This window comes from Daldinia vernicosa (assembly GCF_022497035.1).
Source record: "Daldinia vernicosa strain CBS 139.73 unplaced genomic scaffold F5Y00scaffold_11, whole genome shotgun sequence".
Taxonomy (NCBI): Eukaryota; Fungi; Ascomycota; class Sordariomycetes; order Xylariales; family Hypoxylaceae; genus Daldinia; species Daldinia vernicosa.
This window is the reverse complement of record NW_025953927.1, coordinates 413,767-434,580: the sequence shown is the minus strand read 5'-3', so window position 1 is coordinate 434,580 and position 20,814 is coordinate 413,767. Positions and strand designations below refer to the sequence as shown.

The following is a 20,814-nucleotide window of genomic DNA, read 5'->3' as shown; positions in this document are numbered from 1 at the left end:
TAATAACTACCTAGGTACATGCCCGTTGTAATACAACTGTCAGCAGCCGCTGAAAGCTTCCTTTCCGTACCCGGGTACCCAATGTGGGGTATATCGGAGCGGAATATACCACATCCGATCATATTCGGCCAGTCGGATTAAAGCATTTCTTGATTAGCGAAGCGGCAAAAACGTAATTTGAGTTAAACGTCAATTGACGGAAGGTCCGCAATCTTTAGATGCAGTCCCAGTCTATGGATTGACGCCAGATCGGACTTTCTACATACCATCTCTTCCTCTCTCTCTCTCTCTAATAACCCTCTCCACTCAACCTACAACTTCCTACCCATATCAGATAAGCATCATACGGTTATCAATCCGTGAATAGAATAATGATGCTGTCTTCGTCGCGAAGAGCAGCCACCTTGGCTCTAAGAGGTTCGTCCATCTTTCAAAAGAGACATGCACTCGTAGTATATTAACATTCATATTCAGCGAAGCCGACACCTCGTATCGTCCCTTTACAGTCCCTCGCCTCCATCTCGACCACCTCTAAGAACGATGCTGCGTCCGTGACACCCCACGGCTCTACGGGCCTCGCCCACCGTCCGCGCAGAGAAATCCCGCTCCCCAGCCAAGAACCCAAGAAGGGCGTAATCCAATATACCCTGTACGTCATACCTTCGTCTTCTTTTCCTATCGGAATTTATTATATATTATACTATTACGGGAACTAAAACTAACTCGCCACCATAGGACCACACTCGACCAGATCGCTAACTGGGCGCGGCAATCGTCCTTCTGGCCGATGACGTTCGGACTCGCGTGCTGCGCCGTGGAAATGATGCACGTGTCGACACCGCGATACGACCAGGACAGACTAGGAATTATCTTCCGAGCATCGCCACGACAGTCGGATATTATGATCGTGGCAGGTACACTGACCAACAAGATGGCGCCGGCGCTGCGACAAGTATACGATCAGATGCCGGAGCCGCGTTGGGTCGTCAGCATGGGTAGCTGCGCCAACGGCGGCGGCTACTACCACTACAGCTACAGCGTCGTGCGCGGTTGCGACCGTGTCGTCCCCGTTGACGTCTACGTCCCCGGCTGCCCACCCACCAGCGAGGCCCTCATGTACGGTATCTTCCAGCTCCAGCGCAAGATGCGGAACACCAAGATCACGAGGATGTGGTACAGGAAGTAAACTAGAGGGTTAGTTAGAGATGGAGAGACGGTAATAGATGGGAAAGGCGAGATGATCCGGTTCCGGTTCCGGTTGCGGCTCCTTGGGCCGAGTCCCGACGGCGCGGCGATAGACCACTTTTGTCTTTTGTCGAGGAGTGACGTACTGTACATAAGATACCGCGGGCTATATACATTCGCATCCGCATGGTTTACGCAGTGGGGGGCCTTTACGCGCACCTCTCGAGAAATGCAATTGGGATTTGCCTAGCTCTACAAAAAGAAGTCATTTGTTTTAGTTTCAACTAACATTAACTACCTAAAGTTGTATAACTTGTATGCTTATCAGCCTCGGGTAAAATGGTTGTTCTATATGAAAACCGTGCCTGACTTTTTATTTTTTTCTTTTTTTTCTTTTCTTTCGAGAGTTCCCTACTCATCAAAGGAATTAGAGGGGGATATTTATTTGAAGAAGGTAGACTTCAGGGGCAGAGGGGTTCAATTGCCGAGGTATATCCAGTTGGTTAAGTACATAACATACCTATACCTCTCTAATTAAGACTCTAACTTACACCTAGGGTTATAGCTCAACTGACTCAGCCTTAACTAACTCTATCGTAAAAAACACCAAAGTCAACCATCTTCCTGCACAATTGCTTTCGATATTTCTGGTTTGAAAGATTAAGACTCCCTAGTAAATGGCAATAGTATAATATAAGTCATGAGTGATAACGCTCCCCTCCTCGGTGAGTACCTCCGCCACCACCGTGGAGCGCCGCTGGTGGACGACTGGAAGTCGGTCTACCGTCGGACCCGAGCGGCGTTGTCGCGCTTCATGAACTCGCGCACCAAACACTGGATTGTTCTGGTCCTCGTCATCATCGACGTCGCGGGCATCTTGAGCGATATCTTCATCGCCTTGATTACGTGCGAGATCGGCGTGGAGCACGACCCGTGGGTGGCGCCGACGAGGAACACGCTGGCCGTCTTGTCGCTGACCTTGAGCTGCGTGTTCCTAGGCGAGCTGCTGCTGTCCGTATTGGCCGACGGTTTGCGGTGAGTGAGGCCCGTCACAAACACCCCCTTCTTTTTTTTCCTTTTTTTTCTCCTTCCTTCCTCCCGCTTATTTTATTCCCGGCAATCCCTATTCTGATCACAAGAGTTTATTTACCTACCAAACAGATATTTTGCGAGCAAGCTGCACTGCTTCGACGCCTTCGTTATCGTCGTGGGCTTCGCGGTCGACCTGCTGGAGCACAACACGGCGGAGAAGATCGCGTCCCTGATCGTCATGTTGAGGCTGTGGCGCTTCGTGAAGATTGTGGACGAGTTTTCCGTCGAGGTGGAGGAGCAGACGGAGGAGCTGCGCGAGCGTGTTCACGAGCTGGAGACGCGCAATGCGGCGCTGGAGGCGAGGCTCCAGCAGCAGGTTTAGATGGTTGGTTGTCTACGGTGGCCAGTTTGGCTTCACGTGGTAGTTAGTGCCTATCGTCTTCAAGTTCGGACGTCGGTGATGTCAGGGAACTAAGGTTATAGGTGCACGCCGGGAACTTCGTGTCCATTGTGAATGTTTGAGGGAGTGTGGGCGCATTGCCAAGGTTCTAGTCTCGTGGTTTCAAAGTTATCCGTCATCCCGTGTTTGCCCTGCATGAGATACCCCTTTTCACTTGTTAGTATCAAGTTCATCGTCAAAACATAAACCTTAATTCTTCATCTATCCAGTAATGTGTCCGATCACTTAGGTACATACGCTCGTCTCAAGGCTCTGTCTTAAACACCGAACCATCCCTAATACCTTACTCCCACCACAAAACTTACATGCGAGACCCCTAAACTTAGGCTCTATGCTAAGCGCTAAGCTACGCACAACCTTATAATACTCATCCGAACTCTATACAGCTTACAAGGGGACCAGGACCCTAGACTGGACCCCTAGAATCGAGATCATTCATATTGAGCCCCTACCCACAGGGCGGAACTCCGCTCGAGAAGAGACGAGACGAGACGAGGGGCCATGCACTGCCGAAGTATCGTCCCTTCGGACGCGTCAACATCAGACGTCGTGTTCGTCCCTTTGCCGAGATTTACTTGAGCCCGAAGGAGGGCAACTTGGAGTTCCGCCTAGGCGGCGCCCCTTTTCTTCCGTTTTCATAAACCCGCAAATAATAATAATCTGGAGAGTATACCTAGTGTCTTAAGTTGTCTATTGTGAAATGGTCACTCTTGTCTCGTCTCATCTTCGTCTTTATATTCTGCCAGTCGCTGTGAGATAATAATATATTAGGTACCTAACTCAGTCTTCAACTTGTCATATTCAACACTATGAAGGTTGTTCTATTCCGAGTCGCGTTCCTCGCTGCTGCTACTGCTCTGGTTGGTGCCCAGACGACGGATAGCGATGATAAAAGCTCTTCCTCGTCGTCTACGGTTTGTGAAGCTCAGAATATTCTCGATACTTGTCTCGCTACGACCGAGAGCTATCTCAGTCTTTGCGATAATACTACGACCGACTATGTGTGCTTGTGCGATAAGTATACCGCCATCATGACGTACGGAGCAGCCCTCCTTATGCTAGCTAGCTTCTACATAGCCAATTTATAAAATACTGATTCTATCGTGGTATATAGATGCTTCGGCAACTGTCCCAACGACAGCCGAGAACCAAGCTACCAACAACAGAAGGATCTCAACTGGTAAGCCACATTCCCCCTTTCTCACCTTCTCACAACAACAATAATATCCATCTTCTCCACTAGTTAGTTACTAACACCGAAACCCACAGTATGTACGCTACCGCGTACGCCACCACCTCCACCAGCCGCACCACCAGCCGCAGCAGCACGTCTGCTTCGTCCTCGAAGGCGACCGCGACCAGCGAGGGCGGTGTAAAGACCGCCGACGCCACTTCTACCGCGAGCTCCTCTCACGCCACCGGAGCCATTCAGAGCGGCAACGGCGCTGGCGAGAGGGTAGTCCATCATGCTGGGGGTAGACTAGCCGCTGTTGCTGGTGTCATCGCGTATTTCCTGTAGGCTCACACTCACTCACTTGCGCTTTCTATACACCGCAGATGGGGATCAGCGGCGAGGGATACATACATACAGTCTTTTCTACCTTTGGGAGAATATATCGCGACGTTTCTTCGCCCTCTGGAATAATTTCGCGGTCGGATGAATGGCATGTTATTCAAAAAATAGCTAGGTATTGAGAGGAGGACATATCTGGGAGTTAATATGCACTGCGATGCCTTGGACTTTTACCTTAGACGGCATGATGTATTCGACATACAGTTTCATTTAATTTGGGCGTTAACTACATGTAATAGACTATCTATCTTAATGTTTATTAAGACGATCAAATCATATTTCTGTCCTTTAAGAAAGCTTGTCCCCTTTTCGTTGGAGGTAATTCTGTCGAGAGTGTCAGCTATAACTTACCGAGTCGTAAGACTATACCCACGGTATAGCTCTCATCATATTGGAACTCATATAGACGAACCACTAACAGGTAGATACCTAGTTCACTCCAATCTCACCACCTAACTCCCTCCCCCTCCCTATCCCCTGATAACGCCCTCAGTCCATCCTCAATTTCACCAAAGACCCCAACCCCCTTCCTCCCAAGCGCAGTCCCTACACCAACAGCCGCCGCCCCTACATCCCTCATCCGCCTATACCCCGCCGCATCCTCAACACCCCCGACCCCTATTATCTGCACGTGCGAAGTCTCCGGATACGCATCGAACATCCGCCGGAGCGTCGCCACGTTACCTAGTGCTAGGGGGTGTACTGGGTATACAAACGAGGAATTAGTATCAAGGAACTTTAGACGGAGGAAATGGTAAAATGGAAATACAAGAAAAAAAAAAAAAAGGATGTCTTACACGGCGCCCCCGCCATCCCCCCTATCCCACCCATCCCGCCCCCCAACGCAGGCCTATTATTCCCCCCATCAAGCAGCAGACACGAACCCAGGGTATTCGTCGCCGTAACAAAACTCGCCGGACAACGGCCCCCCGGACCAAGTCCAAGTGCTTCTCCCCGCAGCGCGTCCACCAGCATATCGAACTGGCCAGCGTGCGTATACGGCGGGATCTTGATACCCCACGGCACTTCACAATCACAACAACAAGTTCCTTCTTCTCGCCCCCCCGTAGCAGTAGCCCGCGCCACGGCGCGCAGATACAACCCCAACCCCTCGGCAGAGTACGCCGGCGGCGGCGCGCCGGGGATATTCGGACAGCTGAGATTAATCTCCGTGGCGAGCGGCGCATCGATCCTCGCCGCCAGAGCCGCGATCCGCCTGTAGCACTCGGCGACTTCTTCCGGTGTCCCCGTGACCGAGACCATAAACAACTTCAACTTCTCTACCCCTTTTCCTTCCCCTTCCCCCTTCTCCTTTTCCCTACCCCCCACTACTATCGCCTCGATAAACCCCAAGTACTCATCCAGCGTCACGGGGCTGTACCCCATATTATTCAAGCTAGCATTCGCATTCGCACTCACATTCCCAACCAAGCCGCCAGAGACAGAAGTAGTAATACCAACAGTATGTGTTCCCGAATCAAAAAACGCATACCGATGCCTCGCCGGATCGTGCGCAAACCCGCGCAGCAGCGCCGTTCGCGTCGTCACCGCGCCTGTAGACGGACAATCGAATAAAGCCTCGAGGTCCTCTTGCGTCGTCGCCCACGGGTTTGCCGAGTTGAGGAGTGGCGGATTGATATGGATAGGGGGTGGTAGTAAATTAGCCTTGGTCGTTTTGGATTCGGTTTTGGCCATGGAGAATAAGTACAGGTAGGTACCTGATGTTTTGGGTAGTGTAGACAGCGTGGTGTTTATTCACAATACGTACGATGGATATATATACCTACATATATATACCTAGGTATGTAAATGTTTAGGTATATGTATCACTGCGTGTGTAAGATATATGTTAAAGCTCAAGATGGAGATAGAATCTAATGATGGATAAATGATAGCGGGGTTGCAATTCATAATAGATAAGAATAACTTCACAGTTCTTATCGTATCTCTTCCCCTTCCCCTTCTCCTTCCCGTGTCGCCATTATGACAGCAAGGTTTAACCCAACTGAGGCGTTCAACGATAGCTTCAAGAGTTATATTGAGTATAGTAGAGAATTCAACCGTTTCGATTTCTCCCATACCCTATACCTACCGGCCGTAGCCGATATCCCCTCCATCTTTACTTATAGTAAGAAAGCGAGGCCCGTTCTAATGTAGAACGCAGTGACACCTTAAGAAAATAATTCCGCATACGAATAGCCCATTGTTGCCAAACCTAGTTATAGAATAATTAAAAAGTATACAGTTTCATTGAAACCGATAGCAGACTGTTAACCGCCGCGACGGCCGCCGGTGCTCATTAATGTGATTTTCTGTTTCTTCTTCTTCTTGCCGCTTGAACCACCATTAGGTCCGTTGCTTGGTCCGGCATGCGTAGGTTCGATGCTTAGAGCTTCCATCTGCATTGCTATTTCAGCAGCATCGAGGAACTCGTCGTCTTTTAGCCAGCCGTCATTAACATCGCGCTCTGGCACGGGTCCTAATTGGGGCGAAGCAGGAATCGCTCGAGTTCCCCATACTGTCTTCGATGTTGACGGACTAGTCGACATGTCTGCGAGCTGGCTGAATCCCGGTCGGGGGTTTGGCGGGGACGTACCTTCAACGGCACCAAGCGGCTGGAAGTCTTCCGAGTTCATAGTAGGAGTCGGCTCGAACTTGTCCTGGTTGGCTTGATCAAAGTGTCGCCTAGCGCTACGTCCGATAGCAGAGGCTTCTAAGCGTTCTGCCTGTAATCTTTCTCGCTCCTCCTGAGCCGCCTTGTCCCGATGTGACTTACGTCGACGCTCTAGGTCGTCCGAAAACGTCTCCAGAACATCCGCAGGAACTATATCCGTCCAATCACACTCCAAAAAACTTACAACGCAACCGTGAGGAAGATGTCCTAGGTACTTGGCCCGCTTTCTTAGAGCGTCATCCACCACGTGGCCGGTAGTTATATGGTCGACACGTGGGAGCAGCGTCGAGGGGAAGTTTGAGAAATCACCGAATTTGGTCTTCAGAATTCGAATATCGAGAGGTGATAGGTATAGGTGTGGAGGCGCCGTGTAGAAATAGAACTTCTGACTGGCTGGTTGCTTTGCCTTCAAGGTATTGGTATTGCCTGGTTGTAACAACTCTTCGCTCGGCTCATCGCGAATCTTGTCCACGGCTGTATTGATGGCTTTAATAGCTCGTTGCGTCCAGGCTCCGTCTTCTTGACCAAATTGTATCTCGTCCGCTAATGCCTGATCCCCTAAATCGGTCATCTCCCTTTCATACTGTCCTACTATGTAATCGTTCGTCCCTTTCATCACCCTGGCGTAATCCATAACGTTTGCCGCAAAATGCCACGGAATGTCCTCCCCCAGATTGACGACATCCTGGCCCCCCTCGTTTGGTAGGGCCAAGGTAGAGCCCGAGTCTCGTACCATTAATCTCAGTACGACATCTTCCCCCGGTCTCGGCATAGGGTTTTCCTGGCCGGCATAGAAACGCACTGGCTTGACTTCGGAAAGCCGGAACGAGTCCTCACATATAGGACATTTCTTCCATCTCGCTTCTTTCCGGGGGCTCGGCTCGTCGTCGTTGGTTGAATTCATGAATCGCAATAGGCACGGCAAACAGAATATGTGGCCGCAGTGCGCCATGCGAGGGGCTACGGGGTCTGACAGGCAGATTGGGCATGCTGCGGTTTGGGATTCGGCGGAAGCTATAATTTGAAGTACGTCGGACCACTCGAGATACTTGTCGGCATCCACGGCTTGGGAAGAGTAGTCCCCAGAGGGTGAAACTACAAACCGATAATTGGCGTGAACAAACCTGAAAACTTTTGTAAGCATAACCAACTCAAGCCCACTAATGACTCGCGACTCGCGGGTGAAATCAACGTACCTTGCCTTATCAACGGCATGGTATCCAGAGCCAGGGCCCCAGGTAGCATGTCTACGACTCGATCTAGGATATTCGTGATGACTACGCGTCGGGGCAGAGTAGTTTAGAAGATGGGTGATGGAAGTTTGGCCTCGACGGCTCGAAGTGTTTCTGACGGCCCTCTATCTCAATGAGTTAGCTACCTACACATGGTCCTATACATTGCATAGTAGGTATAGAATTAGTTCGCCATATCTACTTACGAGTTCTGCCATGGCATAATCCTCATTCAGCGGCCTTCGCTGATTCCGGTGCTGCTTCCTCGACCCTTGTCCCTTTCTCGGAGCTGAATTCGGGAACGACGGGCTCGACAGACCGGAACGACGAGAATTGGTTTCGAAGCTGGGCGCGGGAACTGAGATGGGTTGCGAGTTTGGAGTATAGAGTGTCGGAGAAGAAAGGGATTTGCCTCCCAAGTTTGACGGGCCAGAGCTCATGATGTTGATGGTTGTTGAGGCCAAGCTCGTCCTATCGAGCATGGAGGATGGCAACCACGGCGCAAAGAGCTGAAGGTTAACGTCTAGAGACGTCATGCAAAGACTACTACTTCCACTAAAATAACAAAAGAAAAAGGAAATCAATTATCAGTAAATTTAAAATAGAGAGGTTTGTTCAGTGACGAGAATCCAAAGATTCTCTCATCAATGATAAGAGTTGTAAGGGTTGTTTCGATTGGCAGTTGGTCGGCAATTCGCAATTCGAGGGGTCCAGACTGGACGGGACCCCGGAGGTTTGAGAAGGAAAGAGTGGAAGGAGTTAGAGTCACCGGCGGGGCCAAATCCTTAGTGACGATTCCATCCAGATGTCACTCTTACAGTTAGCGCTACTTTATAATCCACTTATCGTATTATACTATAATCGAGATAGTTATATCTTTCCTATGAGGTAGTTGCGTATATAAAGATTGTTACATATTTGTTACTGAAACGATGATTAAACAATCGCCGTCTTTAAGCCCCCTCCATTCATAGCGGGATTTAAAAGCTACAATACCTAGGTTACCTACGTAGTACACAATTCCAATCCAAAAACAGAATAACAGGTAGTAGAGTAAAACCTCCTTTCCCGAAATCACAAACCACATGTGCGCGAAGAAAGAAAAGTCTTAGCCGGCTCCACAAGATACTTGTCTATTATGCCGCTTTTTCTACGTATCCCAACTACCTTCAGTCTGCATCCAAAGCGTGTCCTATCTGATTATCCAACAATATAATCCAGTCTCTTTCCTGCCTAGACGTCAATGCCTAACTGCCACCAATCACAAACTTCCATCACTGCATTTCGCGACCCTGGATTTTCATCAACCCCTCAACAGCCTAGATTTGACTTGATTATGTTGGAAAGCAAAACTGCATCAATCGTGAAGCAACGCAGGACGAGAAAGACGAGACAGAACGCCGTCAAGTTCGACATGGCTCATCGGAACGTAATAAGAGCTACCACCAAGAAACATTGAGTTGAATAGAAAGGAGGGCCAACCACCCCGCACCATCCAAAACAGCACGAAGCCCTTTCGTAAACCGGGAGAGTAACGTATTATCTAGGTAAACGGTTGAGGTATGCTGAGTGAACGAGTTATATGTACAAGGAAGTGCCTGACAGTGACTATTGCCCTATCGGCACCTGTCGTAGCGGGTCGACGCGAGATGGGGAATCATAAGCTTCAAATGAAATGAAGAGGTTGACAATAGTGCCGAAATAATAATCAAAGCAAAGAACAAGCCACTGGCGTTTATTTGCCAGACAGCTTGCTTTTAACCTTGCCGAAGATGGAGCTGAGCCTGCTTTTCTTTTTCTTCTCAGTTGCAGCGCCGTTAGCTGGCTTGGCGTCACTGGTCGGGCTGGTCGGGCTGGTCACCTCAGTCGGCTGAGCCGTAGTCTCGGGAACGGTCAGGGTAGCCGGAGCGGTGGGTTTGGTGGCCTCGGCGGGGTCAGTCGGATCAGTGGGGTCAGTCGGGACTCGCCTAAGTTCAACAGGTTTTACAGTTTCCTGGTGGCCATTAGCACCATTAGCGCCATTGGCAGTAATTGGTTCCGAAGCTGGTGGTATTCTAATCTCAGAAGAGTTGCCAGCGGCTTCTGTCGATTCGGCTGGCTTGGCCGACTCTTCCTTATCAGCGTCGACGGTTTTGACCTCCTTTAACAGCTGAACTTCAACGGCCTTCTTGTCTTCGACTGCTTCCGTGTTTGCAGCGGCTTCCGGGGCCTTTCCAGCTTCGATAATAGATTCCTTGACCCCAGCAGGTACCTCAGGGGAAACTTCCTCGCGAGTCTCCTCCTTCTTCGTGGTTCCAATGGCATTTTGAACAGACTCTGGAAGCTGTTCCTTGACTGAGTCGGGCAGATTCGCGGCTGCTTCGATAACAGAGGCTTGGGCTGCCGTAGCAGCATCCGTGGCCTTCTCAACAGCGACGTCCTTGGCAACAAAAGCACCAGTGACTGCAGCGGCGCCAACAGCAGTAGCCGCAGCTGCAACAGACGCGGCGGCCTCGCCGGGAGTAACGACGTCCTCCGTCTTCTCGGTGCCTTGGCCGGCAGTACCTTCGGACGTAGTGGGTGCTTCCTTCACCTTGTCCAGAAGCTCGCTCTCGACCTCGGCTTTCTCCTTGACCTCCTCTGCGATGCCGCTGGCTTCGGGGTCAACGTTTGCTTTCTCCTGGCTCTCTCTGACTCTCTCGGGAACCTTTGGCTCGAGGGGTACGCTTCCCGCCAAAACAGCAGTTGTAGACACCGGTGCGGCAGAGTTCAGGGTGAGAGGCAAGCCACCTTGGAGGAAAATTAGACACTGAATATAAATTGGGACTGAAGCAATAGCGAAGCTTACCTGGAATGGTGTCGCTCTTCTCGTACGACTCGGGATCTAGCTTAACCTGGTCGGTGATGCCATTGGCAGTAAGACCCTGGGGGATCTTCTCGCCCGGAGCAAGCTTGATAGGATTGACGGCGCCTGCAGCAGCCGGCAATGGGTTTACTCCAAAATCGCCGGCCCCGTCGGGTTCCGCAGCGGGGGTTATGGGGAAAGTACCTGGCACCTCATCATTCTTCTTCTCCAGCGGCACAGCTGCGGCCAAAGCAGCGGTCGTAGAGTCCGGTGTAACAGTGTTCATGATAGCAGCAGTTGCGGGCGCTTCTTTAATAATACGGTCGGGGGTTAGGATGTTGTTTTCGTTACCGCTCTCGTCAATTTCTTTCGGTGCGGTGTGGTCGGTAACCCAGTTGCCGTCGACAACAAACTGTAGGTAATAGAAGGTAAATAATCAGCTCAGAGTCGAGATGTATAGGTAAAATTGTAGGTTAGGTGGCGCCTCGTGGTATATTTCAGGGGCGCGATACTTGGAGGGGAAAAAAGAGAAGATGGAAGAAAATAAAGATCAAGGAGAATTTGCGCATGAAGTTGGGGACAGCTCAACAATGACAATTCTATGACAATTCTACCTAATGCAAGGTGCCGCAGGACCCGAAGTACAGGCAGCTGTATGTAAACAACCTTAGTCTGCCTTAGGTAGATAAGAGTCCTACAGCATCTGCGTCAGGCGACAGGCGTCAGGGACAAGGCTCCCTTCTCAGAAAAAGCAACCGGATAGGGCGACATCTGTCAAGGATGACGCTGTTGGGGTTCCACAATGCAAGTCGCCTATGCCTGCCGTGCGCTTGCAAGTTTTGTTTTCTAAGCACCTTGGACACTTTAATAAGTGACGTCTAGTCTTAGGAGGTAGATTTTCAGACTAGGGCCAAATAATAGTGTCACAAGACCTTCGAAATTTAACAATAGCAACGGCGGGTCGTAACGAAGGCTTGCAAATTGTTTGTACCTGATCCATCCAATTGCCCATAGTAGCATAGTAGCAGTAGCATAGTAGCAGCACTATAGCCAATAGCCAAATCCGTGGTTGGAATATACCACTCCAGATAAATCCGTGGTTGGAATATACCACTCCAGATACAATTGACCTATCAGAGTCGAGCCCGCCTTATTTTGTCGCATTTCGTAGTTCGCCTTGCGTCATACGTGGTTCACGGAGCAAATGTTTTGCATCGGCCGCACACGCACGAGGGCGGGGAAGATCCAGCGGATTTAAACTCCAGTGGCCAATACATAACAACATTGAATGCATCGAGCCAGCATGAGCCAGCATGAGCGGCCAGCAATTGACTCCAGTATTATTCACATAAGGTACATCCAACCATACTATGGCACGCTAAGCACTACATGTACTTTTTCAGATACCCACATAATCCATTTACCAAGCGCGCCTCCTTCGGCTGATCACAGTGTCCCCAGACCCACAGTTAAAAATCAGCAGGCGAAGGCAGTAGGTACCTAGTGTAAACGACCAAAAGACCAAAAAAAAAACCTTTGGATGGAAGTGACTTGATTACCTAAGATAAGGTACCTGTGTACCTACTAATGTACTAATAATTTTGAAGCTACCTAGGTACCTTGTACCTGTAGGCTCGTCTCTCAATATAGGGTACCTAAGGCATAACGCGCTGGATCAACCCTCGGGAACCTTGGAATGTTCAACAAAAATTGAAGTAGGTAGGTACCTACCTCATATATTAGATAGGTTAGGTACATACATGTATTCGACTCCGCAGCCAGTCACAAAGTACCACCTGGTTTTCCATTCCTGGGGAAAAGGTCGACCTTACAGACATACTAATGTTCAGATGATCCTGATTTTCATACGCGAACCGTTAAGGTACCTAACCTAATCTAAGGTGCCTTAGGTAGTTTAGGTACCTAATCTATTAACTTTCTTCCATCTTATCATGGGGTCCGAGTGGCTGATTTCGTGATCATCACGCATAGTAGACATGTACATACGGGTAACTTACATTTCCTTTTCTCCTTTTCCCTCGGCCCGCACACTTCAAACTACACGTACCGTACCTACATACCTACCTCCTATAATTCTGTGTAATTCATCGACGGACTATTTGTAGACGCATATTAGTATCATTTATTAAAAATTTATAAGATATGCGGTTGATTTTATAAGGCATCTATTTGATGGATTTATTAGCCCCGTGTCTCGGAGGCAACATAACTTACAACAGAGTATCACGGCATCATGACAGCATGGTATCATGTTGGTTGACAGGTAGAAAAGTACCTAAGCCAACAGCTGCACCCTCTACACGCGTCTTGCGCATGTCCTGCACAAACGAAACCCAAGGGTTACCCATAATACGTGCACCTTGGTCTTTTTTTTTTTTTTCCTTCTTGGTCCTCGTGGGATGAAGCTGCATGGCTACACTATAGTTTGACTGCAATTATAATTATATCTCCAAGTTGGTCTAAGTATAAATTCCATTTCTTTTACGTTGCTTTTTAACCTTATGTCCCGGTTATATATTCCCCTTTTCCCCTTTTAGCTCTGTCCGCAAACCCATATCGATCAAGTCTGGCAAGATATCAAAACACGGAAATCACGCTAGACAGCATGTTCATGCAAACCCAAAGAAACATGTTTCGCTCGTTGCCGCTTAGGATAGCGTACGGCCCAACCATCACGGTGCCCGTTAAGAACCCCTCGTTCTAGCCATGCATGGAAGGTTGTTCCGCCAATCAAACAACATATTTTAGAACTAGTCGACATATCATATACAATGAGAGGCCGTTTTTAAGGAAAGGGGCTAGATTGGAGAATATGGGGAAAGTCGACCACGAACGTGCAAGGGGAGCTGCAACAGTTGCAATCACTTTGCAAGCCTGCATGAGCTGGAATGTCCGTCGCCCAATTACTCTCAAGGATAAGTCAATATCTATTTCCTTCTCGGCCCCGATTAACTGTTTGCATAGACGGTCCGTCCGTTGCAGCTTATAAGAAGCCCGATATGTAAAACATAATTAGATAGGTTAAGTTATGAATAACTTCAGAATGTAATCTTCTAGGGAACTCATAGATAACATAGATACGTCTAGGTCCAGTTAGATACTATGATGACGCTGTTGGCTCCAGACATATAGACTTGGGGATAGTATGTCTAATAAATATAGCTGACTCTCTGTGAAACAACTTTCCGTATAGCTACTCTAGTAGAGGTCAACTCCGTAGTAAAGGGGGCTTTTTACGGAGTTACGGGATAAACACTTAAGCAAAACAACTCCTTCATATGGCTTGGTATCAGCCTTCCTACAACACGTAAGCTCTCGCAAAGGTGACGCCAAGACGATAAGTTTAAGGGCGGCTGCTGCAGGCTCTTATCTAGCGCAGCTCAGCTGAACATATTTCAAGTCGTACAGTTTATAAATGGAAAAGAAAATCATGCCTTATACTCATTCGTCGCTTAGACCGCATCCTTCGCGACTCGTCAACATTCGATCCCGAGTGGACGCGGTACGTTAAGGAGAGAAAAAAAGGTCGACATAAGCGTATTCTCCACCGCCATGCGCTGCGTAATATAAGCCTCGAGGGGGTCTTTGGCTGGAACAGCTGAATCTCATCTTAGTAAAGGAATCAGTAAAGTTGCATGTTTAGAAGCAACTACATCGATATGTCTACTCCCGGATCATATCGCCCGCCGCTCCCACCTCGGAACCCCCAGCCGCCTGGGTATACTAATACTTCTCTGGGATATCCGAACGGCGGCTATCCACCGCCACCTCCTGGACTTCCTCCTCGGAATCCGGCTTACGTACCCAGTTCTCGGCCTCCGCCGGTCCCTCCGAGACCTCCTGGCTATGAAATCATCACTCCAACTAGTTCTAATGAACAGTTTCCTCCAAGGTTCTCCATTCCGCCGCCTCCTCCGGGACCGCCTCCAGGAATCGTGAGGCCGGCTTCTGCCAACCACCCGTCATACCCATATCATTATCCCGAGGCAAAGGAAACTGTCAAGATACCGCCTCTAGTGCATACAACAGCTACAAGAACTCCCGATATTCGACCGTTAGAAAAGAATCCCAGTTCGTCATCGACACCACAGCCATTTAATACCCCGATATCATCTTTATCGCCTGGCCAGCTCCCATCGCCAGTCGCTCCAACCACGTCGCCATCTTCAGAGTATTTAGAGGCTCAATTCCGATCTTTATCTGTAGAAAATCGACCGTCGACCAACTTACCTTTGATTTCGCATCATACTTCGCAGCCCTTGCAATCTCCAGTGGCTTGTTCAACTCCTCCCGTAGCCACCTTTCCCGACCCCCACGTACCTAAGTCAGATGGCCATATTTACGAGTTACCGACAGAAAACGAACTTAAAGGCAGACCTGCTGCACCATCCGCGGTAACTTCCTGTATTGACGATCCTGTAACGTTCGCAACAGATTGGTACTGGCACCCCAACGCACCCGGGTTTTTGATATGTTCGCGCTGCTATGTCGACTACATCCACGGGACCAGGTTTTGGGACCTTTTCCGAAGGGAGAGATTCAGCGACAGCAAACCGCGGGTATGCTGCTTTAACAAGCCGAGAATGCGAAATCACCTATTTAAAGATGCTCTCGCAACGGGATCATTGGAGCCAGCCTTGGCTTGGATGCATTCCCGGTCACAGATCCCCGATTGCAAAGGGATAGAGGGCGTTAAAGGAAAAGTCGGCATCAAGTGGTACATGGTGAAATTAAACAATATACCAGGCTTTGTATCTTGCGAGGCCTGCTATGAGGACCGTATCTTAACCAACCACTTTTTCGTAAATTTCGAGCCGACACAGCCACAGCCAGCAGAGGACACCGTATGTAAACTCCCCCTCCCCCTTCGCGCCTCTCTTTGTCTTATGAGCATCCTGTATTTTTGCCTTGATTTGATTGAGTAATGGTTGTTCCTAAGACATGCCTAGACCCCTTAAATTCCCTACTAGAAGAGTGATCATTGACTTTCGTTGTTGTAGTGGAGCTGCGACCTAGCCGTGCCTTTTATCGAAAAGGAGTATGAGGCCAAGGGCAAGGGCAACGACTGGGCTGGCTTCGTAAGCGAGACGAAGGCGCGAATGTCCATAAAGCCTTGCCCACAACGCAACCTAGAGTTAACCTACGGTAGGAAGTGGTTCGTTCCTAAGCATGGTCCTGAAGGGTTGGTGCTCTGCTCGGGATGCTATTGCGACCGGGTGATCCACACTGGCGAAGAGGCATTGTGGGAGATAGATGAGAAACTTACAAAGGCGTACGACACCAAAGTTCGGTGCAGCTTGGGTGTGTTCAGCATTAGAATGGCCATGGCTCGCGCGCACGACATCAATGACTTCCAAGTATTCTGGAGATCCGTGCATAAGCTTGCCAACGAGAAGTTTTGCGATGATGACGGTATTGAAGACGGTATCTGGTACTCGTTACCCTCTAACCCGCCCAACTTCGGCATCTGTGCCGGATGTTACGTGGCCATCGCGGAGCCCCTCGATATATCACGCTTTTTTGTCCCGAAACGCGATGCACAGCCGGCTGGGATGAAATGGCAATGCTGTTTTAGCCTCGCGCATCCTCGATTTCGGCAATTCATGCCACGGCTATTAGAGATGTATCATACACATGATCCGACCTCATTCGACAAATTTGCGTCAGTATATTGTTCTATACCGGTGTGCCCTCGCGACGAAGACGCGCAGAACAAGTACTGGTACGGATGGACGGACTGCACGATTTGTCCGGAGTGCTATCACGACTTCGCGCAGCAAAGCCCGCTGGCCGCTAAGATGGAACTAAACAACACGCTGTTAGAGACGAGCACAATGTGCGAAATGTATAGCCCGCGTATGCGCGATCTTTATATAAAATGTAGCGAGGCGTCGCCTCCTGACGCCAGGGAGCTACTCACATGTTCAGTGCAGCGGCGTCTTGTCTGGATCCAGACAGTTCCACAAATGCGAATGATGATATTCCGAGCGAAGTTGGCGCTGAATCAACAGCGGTTTCTTAACGTTACGAGCTCTCACTATAACCAGGTCGGCATGCTACAAGATATCACTTACGGGCACACGCACACATATGGCGCTGCTGGAGTTGGTTACGGCTACGCGAATGGGAATCTCTTACAGGGCGCTGTGTATGCCCAGCAAGCCGCGCAAGCTGGTGCTAGTGCTGCAAGTGGTAGTGCGGTTCTACTTGTCCGACAGCTAGAACAGCAGTGGAGAGCTGTTGAGTAGATGGTAAGTTTAGTGATAGGGTATGTAGGTGGTTAGTATACTCATATCTGGTAATATATCATCCGAGGTATGTTTAGGCGGTACGGTTTGAATTGGTGCTGAACATTAAGTCCCTAACCATAGATCATGACAAAATCTATACGTCTCAGTAATGAAATTTGTGACTAGAATAATAGCTACCACGGGTTTTCATCTTACCCCTGAGAATATGTCACCCTGTTAGGTCGTAGGGAGCCAAGCAATTGGATTATTATTCAGCGGGTTCCCTTGATCAATGCTAAGAATGCCAAGTTTACGGGTTCCAGCAGGATGGATAAACGGACGGACGGTTTATTTCGTTTGACTCTTGGCGACCTTATTTAGGGTTGAACCGGAATGCTATTATCAACGGCGCTGGGACTCTAAATACATAGATAGAGTAGGTGACTATCTGGGTTATTTAGAATAAGGTAATCTTGGGGCTGAGGCTGAGGCAATACAATAACACTGCTGTGCCGCTTCCGGCGCGTCATGCTTTTGTAACCTTGACGGGGTTTATATGACTTGCCTCTCTTCCGTTTCATCGTTATTAATTACAGAACCCTGTCCCGGTCGATTTACCTGGGTTTGGGTATCGATAGTGTCAGATTCAAGATGAATGAGAGATCGGAAAGGCTCAGGTAATTGACCGATTCGCTGATTTCCAACAGTTCCAATTAAAAATAAGGGAAGACAAAGAATTTACCCTTGAATAACGGGATTTGGTCTAGCCCCTACAAATTAAGTATATTCCCATTCTGGCCCTTTCTGTACCCAAGAACGTTACCATCTGAAGAGAACAAGGAGACCCTAGTCTAGTCATCCGGCCGTCCGTCCCGTCGAGCCAAGGGTTTAGCGGCTCCGTTCGTTTAGGATAGATAATCGTTTACCTATGTAGTCTCACGATTCGAATGAAACACTGGCAAGCTCCGAGGTTTTCGCTTTTTAACATCTCGATGTATTAGAAGATGGCCAATCTGTCTCTTTTACTTAATAAGGAGAAATATTCTAAGACAACTAGTAGGATCTTGGTGACTATCCTACGATACGTAAGTCTTCCTTTTTTGAGATCCAGGAGCTTGATGATATTGCAGGTCAGATCCTGACATTTTCAAGTATCGAGCCGGCTCCCCCGGAATCTCGCCGTAGCAGAGACAAACTAACACTAAACTTATTCTATATAGGTCGGTTTGATTTCTCGAAGTCGTGCGAGATAGGTACACCATTGTTTAAATTTGTACCTGTCAGCGATATATTAGCAGAACTCGATTGGATCGCTTATGCTTCTATACCTCATTGCTATGCTACCTCGGCCGACGAAATAAACAAAGGTGAGAAAAGGTAAAATAACGCGTACATCGGAAGCATTTCTCATTCTCAAGCCCAGAAGATAAACTTGTCAGCAAGCTATGCAAGTATAAATACGAGCATCGACATTACATATTGCACTTGTCATTCTGCAAGTTTTAATCGGTTCACGTGGATGCGTCCCAGAGACTCGGAGTCAGACTCAGGGATCTTCCTGGCAGTGGAAGGACGCCACATCCCCAACCTGAGAACGATTGGATAAAAAGAAAAGAGTCCTGCGAGCTTCGTCCCGCGCGTCACCGATTTAGATTATGCACAAACTGATTCTGCGTCTCCGACGGTATGGTCGATGCACGATGGCAACCGAAGATAAAAATTGCAAGCATCATCCTGATAGATCACTGGATGACGTCTTAAGGGGGAAGGTTTATATTGAAGAACTCCCTTCGGATATAGAACCTATTAGGAGGCTGCTGGAGAAATATAGCGGTATTCGTACTAGGGACGTCGACGATCATGTTCATGAAATAGTACGTATCGTAATATTCCCCCATTGCTAGGTTTAAACATAGACTTATTGTCACATTCAGCGAGATCGTCTCTGGGAGATTTATCCCTATGTCTACATTGGCCACTTTCGTTTCCTTTCCCTTGGGTTCACATCAGATCCTCGGTACCGCATAGCCTTAAATCGATTACTCGCGCCCAAGTCGGAGGCTACGTTTCTCGACGTCGGCTGCTGCGTGGGACAGGTATTGCGACAATTCACATTCGAGGGCGTAGATTCATCGAGACTGTACGGTACGGATTTGGAACCGCGCTTTCTAGACGCGGGCTACGACTTGTTCAAGGACCGAGACAAGCTCAATGCTACGTTTGTAGCTGGTGACATGTTGAGTCAGAGCGGGCAGACCGACGAAGGCGACGAGAGGTTAAAGGTGTTCGACGGCAAGATGAATATCATCCATGCGACTAGCTTTTTCCACCTGTTCTCGTGGGAAAATCAAGTCCTAGCCGCCAGGAGAATGGTACGATTTCTCGACGCGGATGACCCCGACGTCATGATCTTCGGGCGCCAAGTGGGAACGACAACGCCTGGCGACAGAGAAGGGGCTGGAGGTTCTAAGAAGTTCCTGCATAACGCTGCGAGCTGGCAAGAGTTATGGGACGAGGTCGGCAAAGCAACTGGGACTACGTGGCGGACCGAAGTGAACGAGATAGAAGAATCCGACATACATCCAAACGGAAGTACCGACGGGACGCTTCGGCGCATACGGTTCGGAGTTTTTCGGGCTTGAATACAGCACCAGGGTTTATGTACACTAATTTTGATGTATACTAGTTGGCGTTCTCACGGATATATCCACAGGCCACTTGAGGGAATTAGAGCATACGGACTACATTGGAAGGGTAACGAGGCACGACGGAGCTTTTCTCTGCTTATACTTCATGGCGTTACCTGCATTGCATACCAACAAACTCGAAGTACCTATTAGTCAACTGGGGGGGGGTCCATCACTACGGCCTTGTCGAAATGATGTCGTTGATATATAGACATATTTCTCAAGTACCTGATTAACAGTTCACTATGTCTGAAAGAGGTAGTTTTGCTCTCACCTCTTACGAGTCCTCACAGCCAGAACTCTGAAAAATGCAGAGGTAATATATTGCTATCATCTTGGACGTTTGAGAGTGCGTTAGCAATTCAATTGTATGATACAGAAGAGATTGACAGCAAAAGCTATTGCTCTATACTATTGCAATTGCTACCTGAAACTAGAAGGAGAGAATGGGACAAGGGTATCCCAAACCCAGTACATTGGCAGTCTTAGAATATCATAGCGGGGGTACTCCATCTGCGACGTGGGTTCACAAATCATCACGAAAGGTCAAGAGATCGAATATAGGGGCTAATGACCTTGATGTTCCCTAGTCAACTCAAAGTTCTCTGGCCACCGACGCGTGACGTCAGCTCACATGTTGATACCAAAGGGGCTACATACACACTTGGTGCAGCATATGGGAATACCTAGCAAGCAACATGAAGGTGGTATGCAATCCTAATCTAGATGTAATCCGGTAGACTCTGATATACAAGAGTCAGGATGGACAACCACTCTTCTTCTCTAGCTTCCAGATGCTCTCGGAGGGCCACTTGATACGGAGACATCGTGAACTCTCCTCCGGTGAGTTGAGCCTGGCGGGCAACTCGATCGTCCCAATATCGGGAGACATCGAA

General features: G+C 48.9%; 8 protein-coding genes across 8 annotated transcripts; 5 read left to right on the top strand and 3 right to left on the bottom strand.

Moving 5' to 3' along the window:
• The first annotated feature begins 108 nt into the window (after positions 1 to 108).
• On the top strand, positions 109 to 1,362 carry F5Y00DRAFT_17232 (mitochondrial NADH-ubiquinone oxidoreductase 20 kd subunit). The gene is made up of 3 exons (XM_048004879.1): positions 109 to 417; positions 475 to 649; positions 736 to 1,362. The coding sequence occupies exons 1-3, from the start codon at positions 372 to 374 to the stop codon at positions 1,184 to 1,186; spliced, it is 672 nt and encodes a 223-aa protein (XP_047867150.1). The 5' UTR covers positions 109 to 371; the 3' UTR covers positions 1,187 to 1,362.
• A 523-nt stretch (positions 1,363 to 1,885) lies between these two features.
• Positions 1,886 to 2,599, top strand: F5Y00DRAFT_259758 (uncharacterized protein; the record flags this gene model as incomplete). Its single annotated transcript, XM_048010928.1, has 2 exons — positions 1,886 to 2,220; positions 2,347 to 2,599. 2 exons carry the CDS (start codon positions 1,886 to 1,888, stop codon positions 2,597 to 2,599), a joined length of 588 nt encoding a protein of 195 aa, XP_047867149.1.
• A 751-nt stretch (positions 2,600 to 3,350) lies between these two features.
• On the top strand, positions 3,351 to 4,196 carry F5Y00DRAFT_267909 (uncharacterized protein; the record flags this gene model as incomplete). The annotated part of the gene is made up of 3 exons (XM_048012154.1): positions 3,351 to 3,713; positions 3,792 to 3,857; positions 3,947 to 4,196. The coding sequence occupies exons 1-3, from the start codon at positions 3,487 to 3,489 to the stop codon at positions 4,194 to 4,196; spliced, it is 543 nt and encodes a 180-aa protein (XP_047867148.1). The 5' UTR covers positions 3,351 to 3,486.
• Positions 4,197 to 4,695: 499 nt separating this feature from the next.
• F5Y00DRAFT_267906 (dihydroorotate dehydrogenase) lies at positions 4,696 to 6,089 on the bottom strand (the record flags this gene model as incomplete). Its single annotated transcript, XM_048012153.1, has 2 exons — positions 5,135 to 6,089; positions 4,696 to 4,952 (listed from the first exon to the last, which is right to left on the bottom strand). The coding sequence occupies exons 1-2, from the start codon at positions 5,943 to 5,945 to the stop codon at positions 4,696 to 4,698; spliced, it is 1,068 nt and encodes a 355-aa protein (XP_047867147.1). The 5' UTR covers positions 5,946 to 6,089.
• Positions 6,090 to 6,520: 431 nt separating this feature from the next.
• Positions 6,521 to 8,596, bottom strand: F5Y00DRAFT_251834 (uncharacterized protein; the record flags this gene model as incomplete). The annotated part of the gene is made up of 3 exons (XM_048009868.1): positions 6,521 to 8,048; positions 8,121 to 8,281; positions 8,363 to 8,596. The coding sequence occupies 3 exons, from the start codon at positions 8,594 to 8,596 to the stop codon at positions 6,521 to 6,523; spliced, it is 1,923 nt and encodes a 640-aa protein (XP_047867146.1).
• A 1,157-nt stretch (positions 8,597 to 9,753) lies between these two features.
• On the bottom strand, positions 9,754 to 11,555 carry F5Y00DRAFT_17186 (carbohydrate-binding module family 48 protein). The gene is made up of 2 exons (XM_048004872.1): positions 10,984 to 11,555; positions 9,754 to 10,925 (listed from the first exon to the last, which is right to left on the bottom strand). The coding sequence occupies exons 1-2, from the start codon at positions 11,264 to 11,266 to the stop codon at positions 9,892 to 9,894; spliced, it is 1,317 nt and encodes a 438-aa protein (XP_047867145.1). The 5' UTR covers positions 11,267 to 11,555; the 3' UTR covers positions 9,754 to 9,891.
• Positions 11,556 to 14,660: 3,105 nt separating this feature from the next.
• On the top strand, positions 14,661 to 17,249 carry F5Y00DRAFT_251833 (uncharacterized protein; the record flags this gene model as incomplete). Its single annotated transcript, XM_048009867.1, has 2 exons — positions 14,661 to 15,845; positions 16,002 to 17,249. 2 exons carry the CDS (start codon positions 14,661 to 14,663, stop codon positions 17,247 to 17,249), a joined length of 2,433 nt encoding a protein of 810 aa, XP_047867144.1.
• Positions 17,250 to 18,719: 1,470 nt separating this feature from the next.
• On the top strand, positions 18,720 to 20,274 carry F5Y00DRAFT_17147 (uncharacterized protein). The gene is made up of 2 exons (XM_048004868.1): positions 18,720 to 19,105; positions 19,166 to 20,274. Exons 1-2 carry the CDS (start codon positions 18,887 to 18,889, stop codon positions 19,871 to 19,873), a joined length of 927 nt encoding a protein of 308 aa, XP_047867143.1. The 5' UTR covers positions 18,720 to 18,886; the 3' UTR covers positions 19,874 to 20,274.
• Positions 20,275 to 20,814: the final 540 nt, after the last annotated feature.

What these genes read in the sequence shown, in the direction of transcription:
- F5Y00DRAFT_17186 (XM_048004872.1), bottom strand. Translation starts at nt 11,266, where the DNA reads ATGAACACTGTTACACCGGACTCTACGACCGCTGCTTTGGCCGCAGCT. An exon ending in GAAGAGCGACACCATTCCAG is followed by an intron (nt 10,926 to 10,983) that starts GTAAGCTTCGCT and finishes TTTTCCTCCAAG; the next exon opens with GTGGCTTGCCTCTCACCCTG.
- F5Y00DRAFT_17147 (XM_048004868.1), top strand. Translation starts at nt 18,887, where the DNA reads ATGCACAAACTGATTCTGCGTCTCCGACGGTATGGTCGATGCACGATG. An exon ending in ACGATCATGTTCATGAAATA is followed by an intron (nt 19,106 to 19,165) that starts GTACGTATCGTA and finishes TGTCACATTCAG; the next exon opens with CGAGATCGTCTCTGGGAGAT.
- F5Y00DRAFT_17232 (XM_048004879.1), top strand. Translation starts at nt 372, where the DNA reads ATGATGCTGTCTTCGTCGCGAAGAGCAGCCACCTTGGCTCTAAGAG. An exon ending in AGCCACCTTGGCTCTAAGAG is followed by an intron (nt 418 to 474) that starts GTTCGTCCATCT and finishes ATTCATATTCAG; the next exon opens with CGAAGCCGACACCTCGTATC. An exon ending in GGCGTAATCCAATATACCCT is followed by an intron (nt 650 to 735) that starts GTACGTCATACC and finishes TCGCCACCATAG; the next exon opens with GACCACACTCGACCAGATCG.